General features: G+C 39.6%; 1 protein-coding gene across 2 annotated transcripts in view; it reads left to right on the forward strand.

The window, feature by feature from the left end:
* Positions 1-9097: 9097 nt before the first annotated feature.
* YLPM1 (YLP motif containing 1) overlaps positions 9098-24527 on the forward strand; it is a 61512-nt gene continuing 46082 nt past the window's right edge. For both annotated transcript variants that reach the window (XR_006886300.1, XM_046647242.1), the window contains exons 1-4: positions 9098-10118; positions 19319-19555; positions 20474-20653; positions 21424-22418. Coding sequence is in view for 1 of the 2 variants with exons in the window: in XM_046647242.1 (XP_046503198.1) it covers positions 9246-10118; positions 19319-19555; positions 20474-20653; positions 21424-22418 (2285 nt within the window). In the remaining variant the exon portion in view is untranslated. The remainder of the gene's footprint in view (positions 10119-19318; positions 19556-20473; positions 20654-21423; positions 22419-24527) is intronic.

Here is a 24527-nt window from a genome sequence, read left to right on the forward strand (position 1 = left end):
GGGGGGGATTGGTTTGGGAAGTAAAGCAGAAAAAAAAAAAAAAGATTGGCAACAGTTGTTAGCCCAGGTGCCAATCTTTAAGAAAAATAAATAAATAAGAAGCTATAAGGCATATTATTGGGACAACTGGGAAAATTTAAGTATAAATTGATTGTTAGATATGTAGTTATGTTTATATTAAATTTCCTTAGTATGAACATTATATTGTAGTTATATGTAAGGATAGCATGATTCTTAGGAAATACATGCTGAGTGTTTAGGTGTGAAAGGTCAAAATATACAAATAACAGTTTAATGTTTAGGAAAAAACAGATAGATATAAACAGATAAATAGATGAAAGCGAGAAAGTGGGAGGGAGAGAGAGAATGTAGCAAAATATTAACAAATGATGTGCCTAGATGAAATGTAGTAGGGGTGTTTATTAACTATTCTTTCAACTTTTTCATAGGTTTGGCATTTTCTAAAATAAAAAATTCGGTGAAAAAATAAGATAAATGAAACATACAGTAGAGAGAAAAGAAAACTGACAGAGTAGAGCCAAGAGATGGAATCTAGAGAATGAAGGCCAGGATTAATTTGGGACAGGAGAAGAGCCACTCTGAAACTAGAGGATAGGAGGCAGGGGTGACTGCCAGTAAATATTAGCGTGTGGGTGTGTGAGCAGAAGCTGAAGGAGTTTGTGCCTACTGGTCTCAACTCCCTGTGAAGTTGAAAGCAAGGCCATTTATTGAGAGACAAGGCTTGGGGTAGTGGTGAAGGATTGACGTAGCAACTGTAGCAAGTGGGAGAGGTCAATGACATACAAAGTGATGCCAAAGTAAAGTGGAGGACCCAGGCAGGATTGCAGAACCTGAATTAGTAGTGGCACCAGCTGCGTGTTATGTGGTTTCTCCAGAACCATTCAACAGAAGAAAGTGGATGGGTGACATGAGCTATAGTTGTGAATTTATAGGGCAACTACAACAGTAGAACAAGGAGTTGAGGGTGCAGGCAAGAGAGGTTAAGTTGATGTAACAGGTTCAGGAATTGATAGGAAAGTGAAATCATGAAATGAGTGGTGAACTGAGGGAAAAGGAATCAATCAAAGGACTGGAGGGCCAAGAAGGTTGATTAATAGGTACATTAAAAATTAGGAAGTGAGAGGGCTATAGAAATAAAAGACTAAGATAGGTAATTAGAATAAGATATCAGAGGTAGAACTATTCCAGCAAAGATCAAGGCTGATGTTGTGTTATGAGTACCAACTGTGGATGAAGATTTTGAGATTGTTATGATGAAAGAACTTTGAGCCTAAATCGTTCAAGTGATTCATCTATCTGTATACTGAACAGAAGCCTAGCATGAATAGTACATCCACAGGGCAATTCTAAGAGATGGCTTCCATATAAATTGCCAAATTGATACTTCATAATCAGCAAACTTGACTACTGTTAATTGAGTCCAAGGGTAGGGCATCTTACCCACAAACATCCAATCTATAGATTGGCCAAAAACTCATGAGGTGGACTGTTGGGAAAGTTCTGTCCTAAGGAAATAGATCCTCTCCAAGGAATTTAGATCTCAAGATGTGGACAGTTGAACAGGTATAGCAAGAGTAGAGACCATAAAGAAAAGAAAAGCAGGGGTGCACCAGACACAAGAGTACCATGCTGGTAGAGTCCTGGGATAGGAATTGATCAAGAACTTCCTAATGCTGGAAGAGTGGCAGCTAGATCTACATTGGATCCTAAGGCCCATCCAGTTCCTAAACTGTTCCAATCTCTGTGAAGCCTACATATGCAGCCCTTCTTGTAGAATCAACTGCGGTTTCTGATTTTCTGTGGGGTGCAACTGTGAGGGTCCTATTTTTACATTTATTGTTAGAATGTATCACAGGCTTCAGTTAGAGTGCTTCCAGTGCAAGTAGTAGAAATCCTAACTCAGTGTGCCTTAAACAATAAAGGAAATTCATCTCAAATAACAGGAATGTCAAAGGTGCAGCTTTATGCACAGTGCAAGCAGGGCTGAAGCTCCATGTCATCCCTCACTTCAGGCCTCCCTCTGTTGGCTTTGTTATCCACCTGGCTTCCTTCATGGCCTCCAGTTGGCTGTAAACAGCAATCAGAGCAACATGCTCCTTGTTCACATCCATTGGAGAGGAAGAGGGCCTCTTCCCAACCATATAATAAAAATCCTTCCTTTCAATGTGATTGTACCAATTTTGGGCAGATGCGAAACTTTTGGGTGGCCAAAGAAATGCCACGTGATTAGGTCAAGCTAGAATCTCTGAACCAATAATGGCAATCACCACAATTGACTTAAACCAACTGGGACCTACTCTTTGAGCTGGGGATGATCATCTCTTTCTGAGTGACATGGGATATGTAAGGGGAGATGTGGACACCTGAACAAAATTGGGATTTTATTAAGAAGGAAGAAGGAAGGAAATGTTTACTGAAGGCAAACAATAGTATTCACTACACCTCATTCTCAAACACTCAAACCTGCATCTGAGGTGGAACTACACAAGTTGAGCTATGTTTCAGACTGGAGGAAAAGTGTCCAAACAGTTTTTCAAAGTTTTCCTCAATTAACCCGCTTTAATATTTCTCCATTCTCCTTTGATTTTCCCACATAAAAATATGTAATACTTAATACATTCAAAGGTGTACATTTATATTAATATTTAAATATATATTATATGTGTGTTTAAATGTATACCTTTGAATGTATGAAATTGTGTAATATATGGATAATATAAAATGTTGCATATATAGAGTATATTTGTTATAAAGAATATTTCTAAAATGAACATACTTGCACTCATAACCTGATTTAAGAAAAATGGTATTGCTCGTAACTTTGAAGCTTTCTATGTAATCATCTCTATTGCATTCCCTTCCCTCGACTCCACCCCACCTCTGAGGCGATCACTGTCCTGCATTTTGTATTTGTCATCCTCTTGATTTTCATTATAGTTTTACCCATTACTTGTATACCTTAATAATATGTTTGTAATGTGTATGTTTTTGAGCTGCCTATAAATAAAATCATGCTGTATATGGTCTTCTTTTTCTTGTGATAAAATATACATAAAATTTAGCATTTTAACCATCTTCAAGTGTACAAGTCAGTGGCATTAAGTACAGTCACATTGTTGTGCAACCATCACCACCACCCAACTCCAAAATTTTTTAATTTTCCCAAACTGAAACTCTTTACCCATTAAACAATAACTCCCAATTACCCCCTTCCCCCAGATCCTGTTAATCATGATTCTATTTTCTGTCTGCATGAATTTGACTACTCTAGGAACCTCATATAAGTGAAATCATACAGTATTTGTCATTTTGTCACTGGCCTATTTCGCTTAGCCTAAGGTTCAAGGTTCATCCATGTTGTAACATGTATCAGAATTTCCCTCCTTCTAAGGCTGAATAATATTTCATAGTATATATATACCACATTTTGTTTATCTATCCATCTGGCAATGGACACTTGGGTTGCTTCCACCTTTTGGCTATCAAGAATAATATGGCTATGAACACGGGTATCCAAATAGCTGTTCAAGTTTCTGCTTTCACTTCTTTGGGGTATATACCCAGTGTATATAGTCTTTTGCAACTTTCCCTTTTTGCTGAGCTATGTTTGTGAGATTTATCCAGTTAATATGTATAGCTGTAGTTCACTCACCATAATTGCTGTAGGATATTTCATTGTGTGAATATTAAACAATTTGTTTATCCATTCTCGTATAGAAGGCCATTTATTTCTGATTGTTGCTATTACAAACAGGGCTGCATTCTTTTCTTTGCCTTCTTGTATGTATGTACAAAGTATCTCCAGCCCAAGATACATACTTAGAAGTGAGATTGTGTCATAAGGCATTGTGTATCTTCAGTTCTATCAGATATTGTCAGGTTACTCTTTAAGTGCACATCTGTCCTCCCATCAACAGTGTGTGAGAGTTCCTGTTGCTCCACAGCCTCATTAGAACTTGGTATTGTCAGTGTGGCAGATACTGTGGGTTGTCCCCAGTACCTACCCTCCCCTTCTTCCTTTAATAATAGTTCTCATGAGTTTTGTCTGTGTTGCCCAGGTAGAAACTTTATCTCCCAGCCTTCCTCCAGCTAGGCATGGCCAACCAACTAAACTGTAGCCAACAGGATGTAACTGTATCTCTTCTGGGTTGTGACCTTAAAAGACATGCTCCTTAAAAGATATGTTCTTCTAACCCATTCTACCTCTCCACTGGCTAGGATGCAGATTTGATGGCAGGAGCCAGAGCAGCCACCTTGAACCCAGAGACAGAAGCTTCATATTGAACATGACAACTTAGGGCTGGTTACCTCTGAACTGTTCTGTGAATGAGAAACAAACTTTTGTTTAAGCCATTGTACTTTATTGTCTCATTGTTACAGCAGCTTAGACTGCATCCTAATTAATACATTAGTCCTTAAATTTTAAAGTCATTCCCAATTTGGCTGTGCTCAGAAAGCCTGTGTTTGTTCTCTCTCAAGATCTTTTTGGTGATGATCTTTTTACATTTGATCTATACTGCTAAACTCATTTTTATGCGCCTGTCTTTGAGCCCGTTTGCCTGACAATGGAGGCCCTTGCCCAGGGTAGTATATATTTGTTGTTTTTGCTTGCCCACATCCACTTCTCCTTCCTAACAGTTCTTGGAGTTTTAAATTTTCCTAAATTGGGTGCAGTTCTATTAGAATTTAGATCAGTGTACCTGGTCGTTTCACTATAGATGCTGAAGAGAGCACTGGAGTCTCATTCTTCCAGATCCTTCCTCTCACCACCCCATTTATCTGAGACAGCATTGAAAGTGGCTGAAGGGATAAAAAAAAAAAAAAAAAGAGTTGAACCTTGTTTCTTACACCTTCCAGAGCTTTGATGGTAGAATAGCTTTGCCTTGGCTTTATTCCTGTTCCTAGACCTAGTTAATTACCTTCTTGTCTATTTTGTGACTTTCACAATATCTTTTCAACACATTTCTTTTAAAATTTCAGCTGTTGCTATGGATAACATCCAAAGAACTGTAATAGATACAACCATGCCCAAGTTCCAGGTTCTCCTAAACTGTGCTGATCCATTGGGAATGATTGGAAGGACTGACCACATGCAGTTGAGATTACTTATGAGCACCTTTGGGTTTCTTTAGGGTAAAATGAGAACATGACTCCACGGCATTAGGAAGGGGAAAAAGTACTCACATTGTCAAGGTTATGTATGACCAGGTTATCCTGAATCTAGACACTATCCATTCAACATCCTAAGGGTGCATATGCCCAATAGCAGGTAATCTGCTTCTAGATCCTATTTAGAACTGGTACAAGCTGCAAGAGCTAGCAGGGATTTTTATTCTACAAAATGGCATGCAAATCACCAGCCACTCAGAATATGGCTTCAAACCAGTAACCAATCAAATGCCACCTCCACCTCCTAGCCCTCTTGCTAGTCTCCCTAGTAACAGCAAGAATGAAACACGAGGAGAGAAATGCAGCTGGGTTATAAACTTAGTCCAGAGAAGACTCCTGCTAGTTGACTTTGACGCTACTGTCAGTTAACAGCTGACTCCCTCTAGAGTCTCCCACACAAAACGTTTTGTGTGATTTGTGCTTTAATTTATCCCTTAGTTAATTCTGCATAAGAACGCCTTATGTTTTTATTGTTCTTTACTTTTTGCATTCTAGATTAGTAAAATTAGTCTTTTAAAAATGTGCCTGGGGTTGGTCATATAATGTGAAATAAGTGCTACTAAAGTGTCATGAGGACAGCATTACACAATGAGTCTTCTTTTAAAGAATTTTCTGAAGACAGAGGTTCTGTATAATGAAGATGGCTGTGATTTTTGAAAATTAGTTGTGCAGGCTAGAAGGTTTGAATGGCCAGCTATATGTTAGTTCCCTGAGAGTAAGACCCTAGAGGATAGCATTCCCTATAACATCTAGAACAATTCCTAAATTTATCTTGAAACAATGAGGGGAATGCGGAATGGCATGCTTCAACAGCGGTGCTGTCTCCCAAGTAGGTGCTGAAAGACCTGTTGCTGAGGCAGAGTTTCTGGATAGAGGACCTGACAGCTAGAACCTACCATGCCGGGTGGAAAAGGAAAAGGCAAAGAGAAAGCTCTCTACCTTCCTCCACCTCATCTCATCTTTCTCTGTCTTCCACTATCATCTTTTCTTCTCCTTCCCACCTGTGTTCTTTAAAACTTTTTCAAAAATGGTAAAGTACAGCACACAAACAAGAAAGTACAAAGGATAAATGTACACCTTAATGAATTTTAACAAAGCAACTATTTGTGTAATTACCACTTACTTGGTTCAAGAAATAGGACATTGTTGGCACCTCAGAAGCCCTACTCATGCCCCCTCTCAGTCACTACCCTTTTCCTTCCTCCCAAAGGCAGCCACTACCTTCATTTTTTTAAATTGAAGTATAATTGACAAACAATATTCTATTAGTTTCAGGTGTATATCTTAGTAACTCGATATTTATATATATTATGAAATTATCACCATGATAAGTCTAGTTACTATCTGTCACTGTAAAAAGTTATTGCAACATTATCGACTATATTCCCTATGCTGTTTTACCTTCACTTTTAACATTATCATTTCATCTTGCCTATTTTTAAACTATATGTAAAGTCAGTTATACAGTAAATATTATTTTGAACTGCCATCGTTCAAAATTTCCTGGAAGGTACATTGATTGAACTCTGCAAACAGAAAAGTGCACAAATCATAAATGGTACAGCTTGATGAACTTTTCACAAACTGAACCTACCTGTGTAACCAGCACCCAGATCAAGAAACAGAAAATCACCAGCAGCCCCATGTGTGTAATTACCACTTTGTGCCCCTTTTCAGTCACTATCCCTCCACGCAAGGGTAACTACTGTCCTGAATTCTAACATTATGTATCAGTTTTGTCTATTTTTGAACTCATATATGTGAAAACATATAGTATATATTCTTTTCTGTCTAGCTTCGTTTGCTCAACATTATGTTTGTGAGATTCATCTTAGTTGTTGCCTGTGGTTATAGTTCATTCTCATTGCAGTTTTGTAGTCCATTGTATAAATATACTGCAATTTGATTATCCATTCTAGCATAGGTGGATGTTTGGGTTGTTTTCCAGTTTTTAGCTATTACAAATACTGCCGCTGTGAACATTCTTGTACTGTCTTCTGGTGAACATATGTATACATTTCTGTTGGTTATACATCTAGGAGTGGATTCCTGGGTCCTAGGCTATGGGTCTGTTCAGCTTTAGTAGATACTGTCAAATAGTATTTCAGAATGGCCATCCCAATTTACACTCCCACCAGCAGTGTATGAGAGTTCCATTCGTTCCTCCCCTTAGCTTGCAGCTGCGTAACTGTAATCTCTGGCTTCACCATCACATGACATTCTGTGTGTCTGTGTCTTCACGTGGCTAGCTTCTTCTAAGGATACCAGTCATATTGGATTGAGGCCTGCCCCACTCCAGTGTGACCTCGTCTTAACTAATTACACCTGCAACATCCCGATTTCCAAATAAGGTCACATTGTGAAGTACTGGGGGTTAGCACTTAAATGTATCTTCTTTTCGGGGGAAGACACAATTCAACCCATAACAGATGTGACAGTAGTAGACATCTATTCTTGATCTCAGTGGGAAAACTTTTAACTTTTCACCATTAAGTGTGATGTTTGCTGTAGTTTTTTAAGTAGATACCCTTTATAAGATTAAGGCAGTTCCCTTTTATTTCTGACTTGAAATCATGTTAAAAATCAAATACGATGTTGAAATTTACGACGTTTGTTTCCTGCATCTAATGAGATGATCACCCGATTTTCTCCTTTAATTAGATGTTTTTATTTTTTTAAAAAGAATTTCAGTTGAAAATGTTAACAATACAAGTAACGAGGGTTTCTGAGTTAGTAATGTTCTGATCTGGGTGCTGGTTACACAATTGTGATTGGTTTGTGAAAATTCACTAAGCTGTATACATACAATGTGTAATTTTATGTATATATGTTATACTTCAGTAAAAAGTTAAAAGAAACACAACTAAATTCCTTTTTGGGAAGGAGCAGCTCTATCTTCTGGCAGATACTTAGATGCCCCACTTTCCGCTCACATCCATCTCCTAAGAGAGGTGAAGATCTGGGTTGCTAAGATGGAAGCAAGGTCAAATCTTTAAGTGGTGCACAACTGACATACTGAAGCACTTAATATTCTCAGTTACAGAGTTTTTTCAGAATTCGGTGTGTATCAGGTTTGTTTTTCAGTGATTCACTCAAGCCAAAGGAGTTCATGTTTAGTTTTATGCTGAGAGATTGGATTATTTTCCAGGTCGTCCTCTCTAGACAATCTTTGTATCTGGTCTTTGCTGTCTTTGCTTTAGCTGAGATTCTCCAACATGAGTTTTTATGTGTTGAATTATTTTAAAGAATTCCATTTCTCCTCTTTTACAATAACCGCAGACTTTACCTTTTATATGCCTGCAGGAATCCGTGTAGTCTTAAATTCTGTCGTCAAAATAGGTCTCTAATCTTCACAGATTTGTTCCCAGACTTTTTTGTAGACTTGAATAAAGTCTATTCATTTAATTTGATAAATTCATTTAATTTGATAAAAACTGACATCACAATTTTTCCTCTTTTCATTCAGGACCATGGTAAGGCTCTTCATTACTGCCTGTCTAATTTTATCCCAGTTGGATATGATTCTGTATGGTTCTGTAGTTTTCTTCGTATGAATTCTACATATTTCTTATTAGAGTTATTCCTACTTGTTTCATGGTTTTTGTTGTTGTTGTTGCGATTGTTGCTATTGTGAATGGAACCTTTTTTTTTTTTTTCATTCAAAAATGAAGCCGTGGAGCGATAAGATCTCTACCACCCGCTTCAGCTGTGAGACTCTATGGTTCCTCGGTTCTATGAGAACAGTCTACTCGCACCTACATTATCCCAACCTGAAGGAAGATGGCAACAGAGAGTTGCCAAGCGAAGGGCCGCTCTATCTCGCCTTTGTTCTCCTCTCGGTGGCTACTGCGCAGGCGTAGTCGCCGCAGGACCGTCCCCGCCTTGCCGGTCGCGGGCCCAGCTCGGGAGCGCCGGCGCACTGGCGCGCTCCGTTTACACGCTCCGGGGCCTGTAGGCGCCGCGAGTTCCGGTTGTCGCCGTCGCCGCCGCAGCTCCTGGAGGTCGGTTGCGACGAGTAACGGCGCCGGGACGAGCCCTGCGCCTTCTTCTCCGCTATGTACCCAAATTGGGGCCGGTATGGCGGGAGCAGCCACTATCCGCCGCCGCCGGTCCCGCCGCCGCCGCCGGTGGCCCTTCCTGAGGCCTCGCCGGGGCCCGGGTACTCGAGCTCGACGACTCCCGCGGCCCCCTCCTCCTCGGGCTTCATGAGCTTCCGCGAGCAGCACCTGGCGCAGCTCCAGCAGCTGCAGCAGATGCACCAGAAGCAGATGCAGTGCGTGCTCCAGCCCCATCACCTTCCTCCGCCCCCCCTGCCGCCCCCGCCTGTGATGCCGGGGGGCGGCTATGGGGACTGGCAGCCACCGCCGCCACCGATGCCCCCGCCACCTGGGCCGGCCCTCAGCTATCAGAAGCAGCAGCAGTACAAACACCAGATGCTCCACCACCAGCGAGACGGGCCTCCTGGTTTGGTTCCCATGGAGCTGGATTCCCCCCCTGAATCGCCACCTGTACCGCCGGGGTCTTATATGCCCCCGTCTCAATCTTACATGCCCCCGCCTCAACCGCCACCTTCGTACTACCCCCCGGCCTCGTCTCAGCCCTACCTGCCTCCTGCTCAGCCGTCCCCTTCTCAGTCCCCACCTTCTCAATCCTACCTGGCGCCCACCCCTTCTTATTCTTCCTCTTCCTCCTCCTCGCAATCCTATTTGAGCCATTCCCAGCCCTACTTGCCGTCTTCTCAGGCATCTCCTTCCCGCCCCTCCCAAGGCCATTCTAAATCCCAGCTACTAGCTCCACCACCACCGTCCATCCCTTCTGGGAATAAGACAACTGTCCAGCAAGAGCCTTTGGAGAGTGGGGCCAAGAACAAGAGTGCTGAACAGCAGCAAGCTGCCCCTGAGCCGGATCCCTCTACGATGACTCCACAGGTAAGAAAGCATCTGCCTGAGCGGCATCTTCACCTAGAGGACCCTAAGTGAGCAGGCCTCAGGGCTCTAACCAGTGCTTAGCCTAATTCCAACACACAATGACTAGCTAATTTACACTCCAAAGGATTCCATAAGATTCAGAGGTCTGACATCCCAACTTTTTAATTAGCTAAAGGTGGATTATTAAAAGAGCAGTGTTTGAAGATGTTTCTAGGCACCACAGAGTTGTGGGGTGGCTCAAGAGTTACTTCTCAGATACATTCTTTGGTTTTCTTGCTGTTGCAAAGGGCTTTGTTTTAAAATTGTATTTAAACTAAAATTTCCATTTGAGAAGCAGCATAAAAAAGAAACTTCTCAAAGGACTGACACTTGAAATGCATATAAACCTTATGACCAGTTAGCTTCTTTAAAAAAATTATTTAAGGGCCGCTGATAGCTGTCAGCTTCCTGAATTAAGAGGTCTCAGCGAATGAAGGATGGAAATCTTGTTCTTATCAGGAGAATCCTAATTATGCTTATAGATACCTATGCAATACATAGAGGAGTGTCTACACATTTGACTCTTTTGGGAGTCTGTTGGTCATTTAATAAGTTGACCCATACATCCTTTTCTCACAGCACTTAAAGATAGCTTTGAGACATACCCAGTTTGCTGCATTGTATTGTTACCATTCACTCCAGAGTAATAAATAGCCTTGGAATTTGGCCAAAGTAAAAAAAAGTTTGTGATATCTCTTCATTCATGAGAGAGCCATTCCTCTAAACTTCTGTTTGAAGTGATAACTTCCCACAGAACAGTCAAAAGTTGATAGGGTAACAGTAATAAATGAATTTTTCCCTTAAAAAAGAAGATAGAGCTAAAGTGGAATAAATCATTTGTTATAATTTCTTAAAATATACACTTCCAGCAATTACTAGTCTACCTAAGGGTCCATAATGAAAGAAACAATCTTTTCATCTACAAGCTCAGATTTAGATATAAAAGAATTCCGGGGGCTGGACCCGTGGCCGAGTGGTTAAGCTCGCGCGCTCCGCTGCAGGCGGCCCAGTGTTTCATTGGTTCGAATCCTGGGCTCGGACATGGCACTGCTCATCAAACCACGCTGAGGCAGCGTCCCACATGCCACAACTAGAAGGACCCACAATGAGGAATAAACAACTATGTACCGGGGGGGGCTTTGAGGAGAAAAAGGAAAAAATAAAATCTTTTAAAAAAAAAAAAAAAGAATTCCGAAAGAAAGGGATGCAGTATTCTCATTTTGCCGTGGTTTGGCGTTAGAAATTAAGAACAGGAGAAAACACTTGAGATGCTGGGGTAAAACAGTAGAATAAGTGATTCTTTTGGCTTACACCAGACCACCACCTTACCAGGTTATTTCCCCCAGATTCCTTTGTTATGGAGACAGAATTTCTGTTCCTCTTCCCACCCTACTCTGAAATTTCCAGTGCTTTTGTTGTCAAACACTGTCAGAGTTGGTCCAAGCCAAAATATGACATTTGTGTCCTCATCTCCACTAGATTGTTTTTCTGGCGTTTTAGACAAGGGAGTTGTTTTTTGGCGGGGAGAGGGAATCAGACCAGTCCTTAACAGAAATACAAAGAACACTGCTTTTGCTTTTCTGCCTTTGTACCCTTGTCTATAGTGAACTTATTTTAGTGCTTTGAATATTCAGTGCTCCCAGTTCTTTCATGAGAGCCAGAAAGAAAGTGGTGGAAGATGAGGCTTAGGAGGTGTGAACCGGCCTGATCAGGAAGGGCCTTGTAAGCCTGTTTAGGCTTCCTTACTTCTGTCTAGAATTCATCCCAACTTCTTCAGCACTCTCTCTCCTCTTAATGTTGTATTGCTTTCAAGGCACATCTCATATGTCAGGGTCTCCATGAAGCTGTGCCTGAACTCACCTGTTTGGTTTGGTTCTGTTCAGGTTGTAAGTCCTTTGCAGACCAGGACTAACTCACTCATCTTTTTATCTCCTGTAGCACCTAGGACAGTGCCTTGCAAATTATAGGCTCTCCACAAAGATTTGTTGAATAAGATAGAAGAGTTGTCAGACTTAGGATAGTTAGTTGACTGGATGATAAACATTTTCTTCATGCCAGTGCCAATCTCTGACAACCTTTTTGCATATTCATTATTCTTTGATTCATATTTAATTTGGGGGTATGTCATTAAAAATTTTTATGGTGAAAGATTTTAAACACACAAAAATAGAGATAATGGTATGATTCCTCCGACATACTCATCATTCAGATTCAACAACTATCAAGGGCCGGCCCCATAGTAGTGGTTAAATTGGGTGTGCTCCCCTTCAGCATCCTGGCTTCACAGGTGAGGATCCCAGGCATGGACCTATGCCACTCATCAGCAATGCTGAGGCAGCGACCCACATATAAAGCGGAGGAAGACTGGCACGGATGTTAGCTCAGGGCTAATCTTCCTCGGCAAAAAACCCCAAAAAGCAGCTATCAAGATTTTGTCGTATTTACTTCACGTAGGCCTTTTTTGTTGTTCTCAGGCAATATTTTAAAGTGAATCTTAGATCTCATGTCATATCATTCCTACGTTCTTAATTAGACATCTTTAAAAAAAAAAGAATCTTTTCTTAGGTAAATACATTATAACACCTAACAAAATTAACAGCAGTTTCTTTGTATCATCTAATACCCAGTCTGTTCAGATTTCCCCTGCTGTCTCATCATACTGATGGAACTAAAAATAATTCCTTGCTATCTTCCATGTTAAAATTTCCCCGTGGAGTCAATGATGTTTTGTTGGTTCAAATCGGAATCCAGTATAGACATTTTTGGGCAGAATAATTCTTTGTTGGGGGGGCTGTCTTGTGCATTATAGGATGTTTAGTAGCAACTCTGGCCTCTACCTACTAGATGCCAGTGGTACTCCCACTGGTGACAACCAAAACTGTTTCCAGACACTGCCAAATATCCCCCAGAGGTAAAAATCATCCTCAGTTGAGAACTCCTGATTTAGATCACTCTCTCCTATTCTCTTTTTCTACCCCATGCCATTGAACTTGATGAAAAATCTGTGTCAGTTGTCCTGTAGAATGTCCCACATTCTGGATTTGTCTGCTGTCTCATGGTGTCATTTGACTTGTTCCTCTCTCTTCCGTGTTTTTCGTAAACTAGAAGTTAACTCTGACAGCTTCTTAGATTTAAGTTCGCCTTTTTTTGGCAAGTATACTTCATAACCGAGGTAGTGCTGTTTTCTTCATTTGCAGCCCATGAGGAGGCGCGCAATGCCTGGTTGTCCCACTGTTTGTGAGTGGTGCTGAGATTGATCAGGTGGTGACAGTCTGGTCCCTCCACTGTAAAGCTGCTCATTAATCTTGCGTCTGATGTTTGAGCTAGTGGTTCATCCATCGATGATCTTTGCCAGAGTCAATTATTTCTTCTTTAAGTGGTTGCACTATGGTGATTTTTTTCTGCCATTTCTTCTACATTTACTATATGGAATTCTGTACAGAGAAACTTTCATTCATGAACCAGGACTATTTGATTGGCCATACAGTTAGTATAGGAAAGACACGATAAATACTTGATATTCTTCCATTTAATTTCTATTTGTAGAGTAAAGCATTGTTGATTTAACGGAATATGTCTTTTTTGAAGAATTAACTTTTCTGTGTGTTTAAAGGACTAGGTAAAGTGCATAGTAGTCTTTTTTCATGAATTGTGATTTTATTTATCCTTTTATTCTCAAAACTTAATAAGGTAAAGCTGTTGACTTTGATTAGAGTTTTTAGTCATTTAATGTTCATGTATTTATTGCATCACAGCCATGTGCCAAGTACTGTGCTTAGTACTGGAGTTGCAATGATGGACAAGATAGATATGGTACCTCCCTCATTGACTTGTTCCAATGGGGGGAAAAAGACACTTAATAAGTAATTAAGAGAAGCACAGGATGCTGTGGGATTATAAAATATAAAATATCACTAGTTTGTTCCACAAGGAAACAAGGAAAAGCTTTTTTTAGCTCACTGTTGTATTCACAGTGCCTTGTTCAGGGTCTAGCACCTATTAGGTGAAGAACAAATACTTTTTTAAATGATTGAATATAGCTGGGAGCTCTAACCTAATTGAAGAGGCCTCCCAAGTGAAACCTGAAGAATGGGTAGGAATTAACCAGATAGACTTGAAAGAATTAAGTTCAGTAAAACTTAAAGCTCAGGGTGAGAATGATAGGCACAAACCAGATCAGGGAGGGTCTATGAGGACTTTATCCTAAGGGCAGTGGGAAGCCATTGAAGGATTTTACACAGGCAGTGTGACAGATTGACCTTTCTGAAGCTCAGTCTGCATGCACTGGGGAGCGTGGAATCGAAAGGAGCAAGAGTGATTTAGAGAGAAGGGTTAATAGAATGATCCAGGCAAGAGAGAACAGTGGCTTGGACTTGGATGGTGATAGTGGAGATAGAATTGGAAAGACTGGAGAAATATTTAGGCGCTAGAATCCAATTAGAGATTGAGTAGTAGTGGAGAGGGAGGCGTCAAGGATGATTCTGGGTTTCTGGGATAAGCCACTGGGTGGATTGTGATCCCATTTACTAATAAAATAGGAAAACCTAGAGGAGGAGGAAGAACAGGTCTGAGAATGAAGGGAAAATGATGAGTTAAATTTTAGACATATGTACTGAATTTGAGGTCCTTGAGATATAAGATTCCAAATGGAGATGTACAATTGGAAGTTAGATACAAGTCGAGTCTAGAAGTGAGATCTGGGAGACATGATAGACTTGTGAGTCATCAGCATAAAAATGGTATTTGAAGGCACAGAAATAGATGAAGTCTCCTGAGGAGTGTGTGTAGAGTAAGAATAGAGGTTAAAGGACATTGAGCCTTGCCCCATAGAATCACAATATCTAAGGGAACCAACGGAAGAAAGGCCAAACAGATGAAAAATCAGGACAGTGCAGTGCCACAGAAGTGAAGAGAAGATTGTTTCTAGAAGGATGGAGCGGTCAGCTGTGTCATGTACTGCTGAGAGGTCAAGCAAGATAAAGACTGTGAGTTCTCTTTTGCATTTACTGACATGTAGATTATTGTTGACCTTGGCAGGAGCAGTTTCATAGTGATTGAAGCCATATTGCATTGATTTGAGGAGTGATGGAAGGTGAGGAGATGGGGATGGTGAGTATAGACAACTCTTTCAAGAAGTTTGACTGAAGGAGAGAGAAAGAGAATGAGGGCAGGAGCTGGAGGAAGAGGTGAAGTAAAGGAGTTTTATTTTTTAAGATGGGACTAAGATTATCTGGTGACCTTAATTTCTGGAGTAGGATGTGAACCTCAAGCCTGGTGGCATAGTGATGGTTAAGTTTGTGCGATCTGCTCCGGCGGCCCAGGGTTTACGAGCCCAGATCCTGGGTGTGGACCTACACACCGTTCGTCAAACTGTGCTATGGCAGCATACCATGTACAAAATAGAGGAGGACTGGCACAGACGTTAGCTCAGCGACAATCTTCCTTATGCAAAGAGAGGAAGATTGGCAACAGATGTTAGCTCAGGGCCAATCTTCCTCACCAAAAAGAAAGAAAGTAAATATATTTTAAATAAATTTTTAAAATGAAAATCCAATTCATTATTTTACCAGGTTCCCCCTCTCCCTCACTTTTAGGATATATGACATGGAACATTTAGTGTTACAGGCATTTGCAATAATCAACCTGGATGGGAAAGGCAACCTTCAAAATTAGTCTTTAAAATATCCCACACGTTCACTTGTCACACACACCCTCTCTCTCCCCTACCCTCCTCCTTTATATTTTCCTACTTGGAAAATCAATTAGTACCTAGTTTATTGCTGTACCTATGGCAAGTGGTCAGTAAGTTCTTACTAAATAAATTAGCACCTTTTTTCGTAATGATATTTGTGAAAAATAGTTCTTATATCCTTTTTACTCCCTTCATTCAGTCTCTTTTTGAATGTCACATGCTATGACTTTCCTTGACCTGTGAACTAACTATATGAAGTTCACCTTCATTAGCAAGTCCAGGCAGGTTTAATTCCTTTCTAAAATAGAGATAAATCACCCTTCTTGGGGTCACTGAGGACATTTCTGAATGATGTCATCGTTATTCATTTTTAGAGCTTTAAAAATGTGCTGAAGCCTAGTCCTAGGATTGAATTAGATCTGGTTTCTGCTATTGGGTTCATAGTAAATAGAAAACGACCTACGGTGCATATTGCAAGTATCACAACAAGTACTTGAGCTCCTACCAAGATTCTTCACCCTAGACTAGGTCTAAGACAAAGATGGGAAGTATGAGAATAAAGTGGGTGCAAATCGATAAAGAATCTGGACGTGTGCGGTCTTCCTGTCTGTAGCCATTGGCTTCTAGTTTGTGATAGACAGTTTGCATGTTTGTATCTTTTAGTGATGCTTTCAAAGCAATTTAAAAAAAGAAACTTTTAACTTTTACTTGAAAGAGACTGAGTTTATTAATTTTTTTAAGCTGAAAGATAAACTTGTTGCTATTTTCAGTACTTTCATAAAATAATGGAAGAAAATTGAAAATGTTTTAATACTACGTCATTGACTGTTATGGTCAGTGTGCTGTTTTTTTATGTTGAACAGTAAAAGTAATTCTATGATTACTGATGATTAGCCAAAGATTATATGTATGATAAACAAAAAAGAACCAGTCATGACCCAAACTTCAAGATGGAGTTAGTTAGATGGCATTTTTTTTCTCAGTGAATTGGAGCAAGTTTCAAGTCATAGAAATGAGTGTCCTAGAAGGGAAGTCCTCAGTTGATCAACAACCGTTTATTGACATCCTACTGTGTGTTCCAACACTATGCTTAAGCACCAGATAGGGTATAAGAAAAGCATAAGATCTCTCTCCCAAGAAGGTTACATTCTATGCATGGGAAAAAAAGATAACAAAAAGTATATTTCGTGAGACAAGAGTATGATGTATATTTTATGCATCTGTTTACATGTGGAAAATTGGAGAGGATATACAGTAAAATATTAACAGTATAGGAAATCCTGCTTATCCAAAGATAATGAATCCCAGTGAACAAAAGTAAAATGAATCCATTTAATGTAGGGACCAAAAGTTTATTGTGAAAAATAAAAAATTTTGATTTAGGACAAAATCTCGAAAAAAGCTCAAAATCATGAAGAACAGCTGAGTCTTAGAATGAACAAAGAATAAATAAAGTATAGATTGGATTTCTTTACTATAATTTTTATGACAAAATTATATGGCAACATTATGTATCATCTTTTATTTTGTTTTTGGATATATTGAAAAAACATTTTAGGGATTTATCAGTTTTCCTGGGGACTAGTTTTCAACCTTAAATATTCATATTATTCTCTTTTGCAGTTTCTATCATAAAAATTCTTTTTGGTTATTAACTGGGAGGACTTCTGCTAGATCCTCAGCTATCAGTAGTGAGTTCCAGAGTTCTCCAACATCACTTTCATAAAATCCTGCGTCCTTATAATTGTAGTAGAAATATGTGCTGTTGTTAACTATAGAAGTCCATAGGGTAGTTCATTAGTGAATATTTTAGTGTTATGACAACTATTTTTTCCTTATACAACCTTGTAACCATAGGGATTACATAATGAATACTGGGATAATGAAGATCCTATAGTTATTTCTGAGTGGTAAGACTTGTTTATTGATTTTAATTAATTAGTTATTGCTTATTTGTACAGTTGATTCTCTTTATTTGAGGTATTTATGTTCTATAAAGTCACCAGGAGTATGAATTAGTGACTACTGAACCACTGCTCCTAGGGGAAATACAGGGTCAGGTTCCTGTGAGCCTCTGGTCACATTTTCAGCAACAAATCAATATGTAACCGTGTTTTATGCATGTTTCTGTTTAAAGGCAGCTTATTTAATATATATTGTTGACTTGTTAACATTGAACTCTTGGCCAGCAGCACTGTAATACATGCCTGAAGGAAGCTTATCTAACACATATTTCTCAGTAAAGCACATCACAGCCTTCTTGCACTTAGGAAAACTACGTAGCACTTGAGCGCTATGCTTGGGGCCATTTTAAACGTTAAAATCACCAATGAAAAAACATAGAAATGTGGAAAATGTGGTCCTAAGTAGACCATGAAAAGGACACTTACAGTATGACAGCTACATAAAAAGGCAGGGCATGGCCCTGTTCTCCCTCAGGGGACATGCAGGTCAGGCAACTCCAATTTTTCACTGCTGTATGCATGTCTAGAAATGACTGCCAAAGCGCCCTGAGTATTGATTGGAGTCAGAAATATATGTTGGCAAGTAGGGATATCTACAAGTACAGAATCCCATAAATAAGGAGGATCAGCTATATTTTCTTTCTTTCTTTCTTTTTGGTGAGGATTCATCCTGAGCTAATCTATTGCCAATCTTCCTCTTTCTTTTCGCTTGAGGAAGATTAGCCCTGCCTAACATCTGTGCCAGTCTTCCTCTACTTTGTATGTGGAATGCCTCCACGGCGTGGCTGATGAGTGGAGTAGATCTGTGCCCGGGATCTGAACCTGGAGAACCTGGGCTGCTGAAGTGGAGCATGCATAACTTTAGCCCCTAAGCCACATGGCTGGCCCTTGGCTGTATTTTCTAATTTTGTTCCATGTTAAACTTACGATTTTTAAAAGTGGAAGCACAATACAAGGTTCCAGAAAATTAAATTACAGTATAATTTGGAAGGCAAAGTGAGACTTTTAAAATAAATAGAAAGCATTTTAAAACGGTATATTCTCTTTTATGCATATATACTTGGGTATGGCTAGACTAGTGATACAACAGGTATTTAAAAGAGGGAAGAGTGCTGGCAGAGAGAGAAGAGGTAGGACTGTTGGGTTATGTTCATTGATTATAAGACCTCCATGGATAAATCCGAAGCAACTGAAGACAGGTTAAAAACAGGTAGCTGTGAATACTGAAAGGATTTACTCTGATCTTTTATCAGAAAGACTGCTATCACCTCCAAAAGCATGTGTTTTAAGAGAGTAGAGAAATATGTTGAATTAACATGTATGGTTTAACTTAAATGTATAAATTTAGGGGAGGAATTGAAAGATCTTGTTTGCTTATTTGCCTTTCTCAACCCAGCTTTGGCTTTTCTTGCTTATACACACGTGAACACAGACACAAATGTAGCTCCAAGTTGTAGATACACAGGATTTTCAAGTAAAATTCTCAAAAATGCTTTCTGTTGTAGGAACAGCAGCAGTATTGGTATCGACAACACCTGCTTAGTTTGCAGCAGAGGACAAAAGTGCATTTGCCGGGGCACAAAAAGGGTCCTGTTGTAGCAAAGGATGCACCCGAGCCAGTAAAAGAAGAAGTTACGGTACCTGCCACCAGTCAAGTACCAGAACCCCCTCCGTCTGAGGAGCCCCCGTTACCACCTCCTAATGAGGAGGTAGCACCTCCTCTCCCACCCGAAGAACCCCAGGTAACCATAAAATTAATTGTTGGTGTTTATTAAATTATTCAGCTTTTTTCCTGATTCATTTATATACACCTTTGTCATAAATGGATATATATTTTCATGTTTTAAGAACATGGAAAATTCCGTTTATGGAATAATCAGACGCATGCCTTACCATGTTTAGAAAAGGCATTTTTTCATGGTTTAAGTGAGAGTGAAGAATTAGACACTCCTCTAAATTGAGTATAAGCACTAAAGGGATGCCAGGGTGTTTTCATATTGGCACTTCAAGGCGATAGTTAAGAGCTTCAGTTTGTATTGTCAGACTGCCCAGGCCGTAATCCAGGGACTGCCACTTGTTGGTAGTGACTCTCAGCAGCTTAGTTAATCATTCTGTGCTTCAATTTCCTCATTGCAAATTGGGTATATTCAAATAGTAGCTATCTCATAGAGCTGTTGAAGCATTAAATGTGATAATCCTTGTTGCTTAGTATACTGACTGCACAAGGAAAGTTCTCACGTTGGTCCAAAGGTCATTGTTCCCCCAAGAGCCTTATGTGGAAACTATTGAACCATAGTGATTACACTGTAGTCCATTGGTGGAAAGTGAATAAGAAAGAGATTTCTCATAGAGTGAAAAGGATAGTAACTGTAGATTACTTTGTCGGGGAAATAGTGTCCTGTTTAGGAAGAGTGAGATTTGTTAGTCCAGTGAAGACTATGGAATTAACAAACTCCTTTGTATTAGTATCCATGATCAAAGTATAAATAAAGCTAGATATGTTATCTAAATATAGAATAGCTTTTCTCAACCAGCCAGAGTTGTAGGAATTCTGGATTTTATAATACAAAACAGTACTTCATATAAAATATTCAGTTTCTTATTAATTTGGTTGCTGTTTTATGACCTGCATAAAAATGTATCTTCTCTTTTATCTTTAGTCTGAGGACCCAGAAGAAGATGCCAGATTAAAGCAGTTGCAGGCTGCAGCAGCACACTGGCAGCAGCACCAGCAACATCGAGTCGGCTTCCAGTATCAGGGAATAATGCAGAAGCACACTCAGTTACAGCAGATCTTGCAGCAGTACCAGCAGATTATACAGCAGCCACCACATATGCAGGCGAGTGCTTCCTCAGCTGACTCATGGGAAGTTGCCCCAAGATGTTTAAAGAATTTCTTATTACTGGAAGAGATTTAAGTAAGAAGAGGAAGGATATCAAATGTTGACAATTAAATGTTTTGCAATGTTTCCCACATTACCTGGGGGCTTGGGAAGTGTGGTATTATGGAAACGCTCTTGGGGAGAGGCAGGTATAGTGGAGTCTTCTGATCATGTCAGCCTAGGCAGATGTTAGATACCGCTGCTAAGGGATTTAAGAACCAGGGATTCTTATGTAGCTTCGAGTTAACCTATGTTTTAACTACAGACCACTACAGTAACAGACAAGGAAAAATCCACTAAAAAGATCAAAGCAACCACCACAAAATACCTAAGCAAATACACCATAAAAGATGAAATGACTTAAATACTTCTTTGTCTTCTATCTTTGAGATATAGACTTGTGTCTATATATCTATAATAATAGATCATTTTTTAAGTTTGTAAAATGATCCATAGTTAAAAGCTTGAAAAATACTTATTGCTGCGATAGGTATTTGCTTTAGTGTTTGGTTGATTTTTTTCAACTCCGTGATAACTTTCATAAATAAGTCAAAGGAAGAAAGAAGAATGATCATTGTTAAAAGGATTTAACAAGCTTATCCTTAGCCTCCCGAATTCTTTAGTGTTTTAGTGTCCCACGACTTCAAATGCCCTTGATTCATTAATATTTTAACTTATGATTCTCTTATATGAATGTCTTGAAATAATTTTTATCCCTTTATTTGTAGACCATGTCTGTAGATGTGCAGCTGCGGCATTATGAGATGCAGCAGCAACAGTTTCAACATCTCTACCAAGAATGGGAGAGAGAGTTTCAGCTGTGGGAGGAACAGCTCCATTCTTATCCTCATAAAGATCAGCTTCAGGAGTATGAGAAACAGTGGAAAACATGGCAGGGACATATGAAAGCCACTCAGAACTATCTCCAGGAGAAAGTCAATTCATTTCAGAACATGAAGAACCAGTATATGGGGAACATGTCTATGCCACCTCCTTTTGTTCCATATTCTCAGATGCCTCCACCTCTACCAACAATGCCCCCTCCGGTATTGCCTCCATCATTGCCACCACCAGTGATGCCCCCTGCCCTACCTGCTTCAGTGCCACCACCTGGCATGCCCCCACCTGTGATGCCACCTTCCCTACCAACCTCTGTGCCCCCACCTGTGATGCCTCCATCTCTCTCTTCAACAGGGCCACCACCAGTTCTTCCCCCACCTTCCCTCTCTTCTGCAGGGCCACCACCAGTTCTTCCCCCACCATCTCTGTCTTCAACGGCACCTCCACCTGTCTTGCCCCTCCCACCATTGTCTTCAGCCACACCTCCTCCAGGAATACCTCCCCCTGGGGTTCCACAGGGGATGCCTCCTCAGTTAACAACAGCCCCAGTTCCACCAGCCTCTGGTTCTCAGAGCTCACAAGTTCCAGAGAAACCTAGACCAGCACTGCTTCCCACTCCTGTGTCTTTTGGTTCAGCCCCACCCTCCACTTACCATCCTCCATTACAGTCAGCTATTGGCCCATCAGAACAAGTGAATTCTAAAGCTCCTATGAGCAAATCTGCTCTGCCATACGGTTCATTGTCATCTGAGCAAGGACTTGGGGAGTCTTCGGCTGCTCCGTCTCAGCCAATCACTGCAGTCAAGGACATGCCAGTGAGGTCAGGTGGACTGCTTCCAGATCCTCCTAGAAGCAGTTACTTGGAAGGTCCAAGAGGCCCAAGGTAGGTCTGCCTTTTTTTGGTTTGGTTTGGCTTTTTTGTTGATTTAGGCTGAGTAGGCCTTGATGGTATAAAAACCTTCATTTATACAATTTTTATATTCTCTTTATACTTCTAATTTGTGTACATTCCTGGTATACAGTTAATAATGTTAGTGTTGTTCACTTATTAGACATGACGTAATGAAATCTAGAAATGGTAACGTGGCCCATTTCTTTAATGTGACTGCTTTTATGCTCTATGTAGAGATCATAGTCCAGGATAAATGTAGTGTTTTAGAATAACACTTATCAATTTCTTACTGACTTTTCAGCTTCAAAAGTGATATTTATTAAATTTATTTATCTTTTTTTGCTTTTCGTTTATTTGACAAATAACTGAATTGGTAACTTCTCTTTGTTACATAATATACTATCTGTTGGAGATAAAGATGAATAAGCCAATATTCTAATAAAATAAGGCAGTGAAATTTAATGTAAGGGTAAATAGGACTTTTATTTTATCCATTTGTTCAGCAAACATTTATGAAGTTCCCGCTCTGTGCTTACAGCAGTGAATATAACACAAAATCTCTGCCCCCGTGGAGCTTAAATATCCTTTATATTTTCCTCAATTTGGGAGGTGTTTTTCTTTTGTCTGAACCACCTTTTTATTTAGAAAAGCACACAGAAAAATTTACTAGTATTTCTAAAGTTTTTCTCTTTACCTTTTAAAAAGTGTTAAATTCATTTTTCCAAGTTTGTAAAAGTATATTTTTCTTCCCAGGTTGACCTAAATAACAATTTTGCTATAGAAAAACATTTTCAATCAGATTTTTTTCCAATTGAAAACTGTAGTAGAATACTCTATAAAACATTAAGACAGTGCAGAAAACTAGTTGAAAAAAGTAAAAGTCACCTAATTCCACCATCTGGAGATAATTTTTAAAATATATGTCATAAAAATGGGATCATACTGAGTATATTGTCTTACAACTTGCTTTTTCCACTTATCAGTACATTACTTAGTTTTCCACCTCAGTGTCAATGGATCTACATCATTTTTAATTTAAACTTAATTTCAGCATTTGAAAACAAAATATCTTTTATTTGTTCCTCAAGTTTATAATTCTGAAAACTACATGGCACAAAACTCCATCCACAGTCAAAGCTAATTAATTAGAGGCAATTGACATGAATTCCTCTGGGTCCCAGAAGCCTTGCCAGAGGCCTTCCATGCATTATTTCATAGAGTCTTCTCAACAACCTGTGAACTTGGCAGGTTCATACCCTCCATTTACTCCTTACAAACTGGGACTGAGAGGACTGGGTAACGTGCTCAGGATCATGTAACTGGGGGAGTAGAACCTGAGTTCATTCCCAGTGAGAGCTGAGTCCACAGGGTCCTCAGAGCAAAAGAACTAAGTAAGCACTGTATTTAATGTCATGATTCAATGATATTCAGTTATACTGTCAGTGATTACAAATACATTTGTAGTCTTGATTTATTTGGCATGTGTGTATTTTCTTGATTTGAATTCCTACTTATCTCCTGGATGGAGCATTGCATTTTAGATCTGGTGACTAATTTGCTATCAGAGAAGTACATTCTTAACACTTCATGAAACAGATTTTCTGCTCCCCTTTTTTCTATCGTGTTAATGTTTTCTCTCTTTTGCCTACCAAATCTTGACTTTGTAAGTTTAGGTCCTATTTAAAGTTCTTTCTTGCCTCAACGTACAGTTAATAACTTCAATGTTAGGAGGCTCTTGGCAGCTATCTGGTGCAGTATCCCCACTACAGCAACTCACATTTGTGGTGCATTTTAGTTTGTCATCCTGGGTCTTTCACATACTACCTTATTTGTTCTGCTCAGTGATCTCATGAGGTAAATAGATAAGGGAAGCTGAGATTTGGAGAGGTGATAAATAAATTGCCACGGATGACATAGCTATTAAATGGTTGAGGTAGGATTAGAATCCAAGGCCTTCTAATTCACTTTCAAGTCAGTTGTACTTCTTGTGACAAGCATTTGATGGACTCTGCTTGAACATTGGCACTGTGATAAGGAACGCTGCCGTGTAAGATGTTGACAATTCTCTACCAAAGTTTGTTTCTTACATTGAACCTAAAT

Source organism: Equus quagga, chromosome 20 (genome assembly GCF_021613505.1).
Source record: "Equus quagga isolate Etosha38 chromosome 20, UCLA_HA_Equagga_1.0, whole genome shotgun sequence".
Classification (NCBI taxonomy): domain Eukaryota; kingdom Metazoa; phylum Chordata; class Mammalia; order Perissodactyla; family Equidae; genus Equus; species Equus quagga.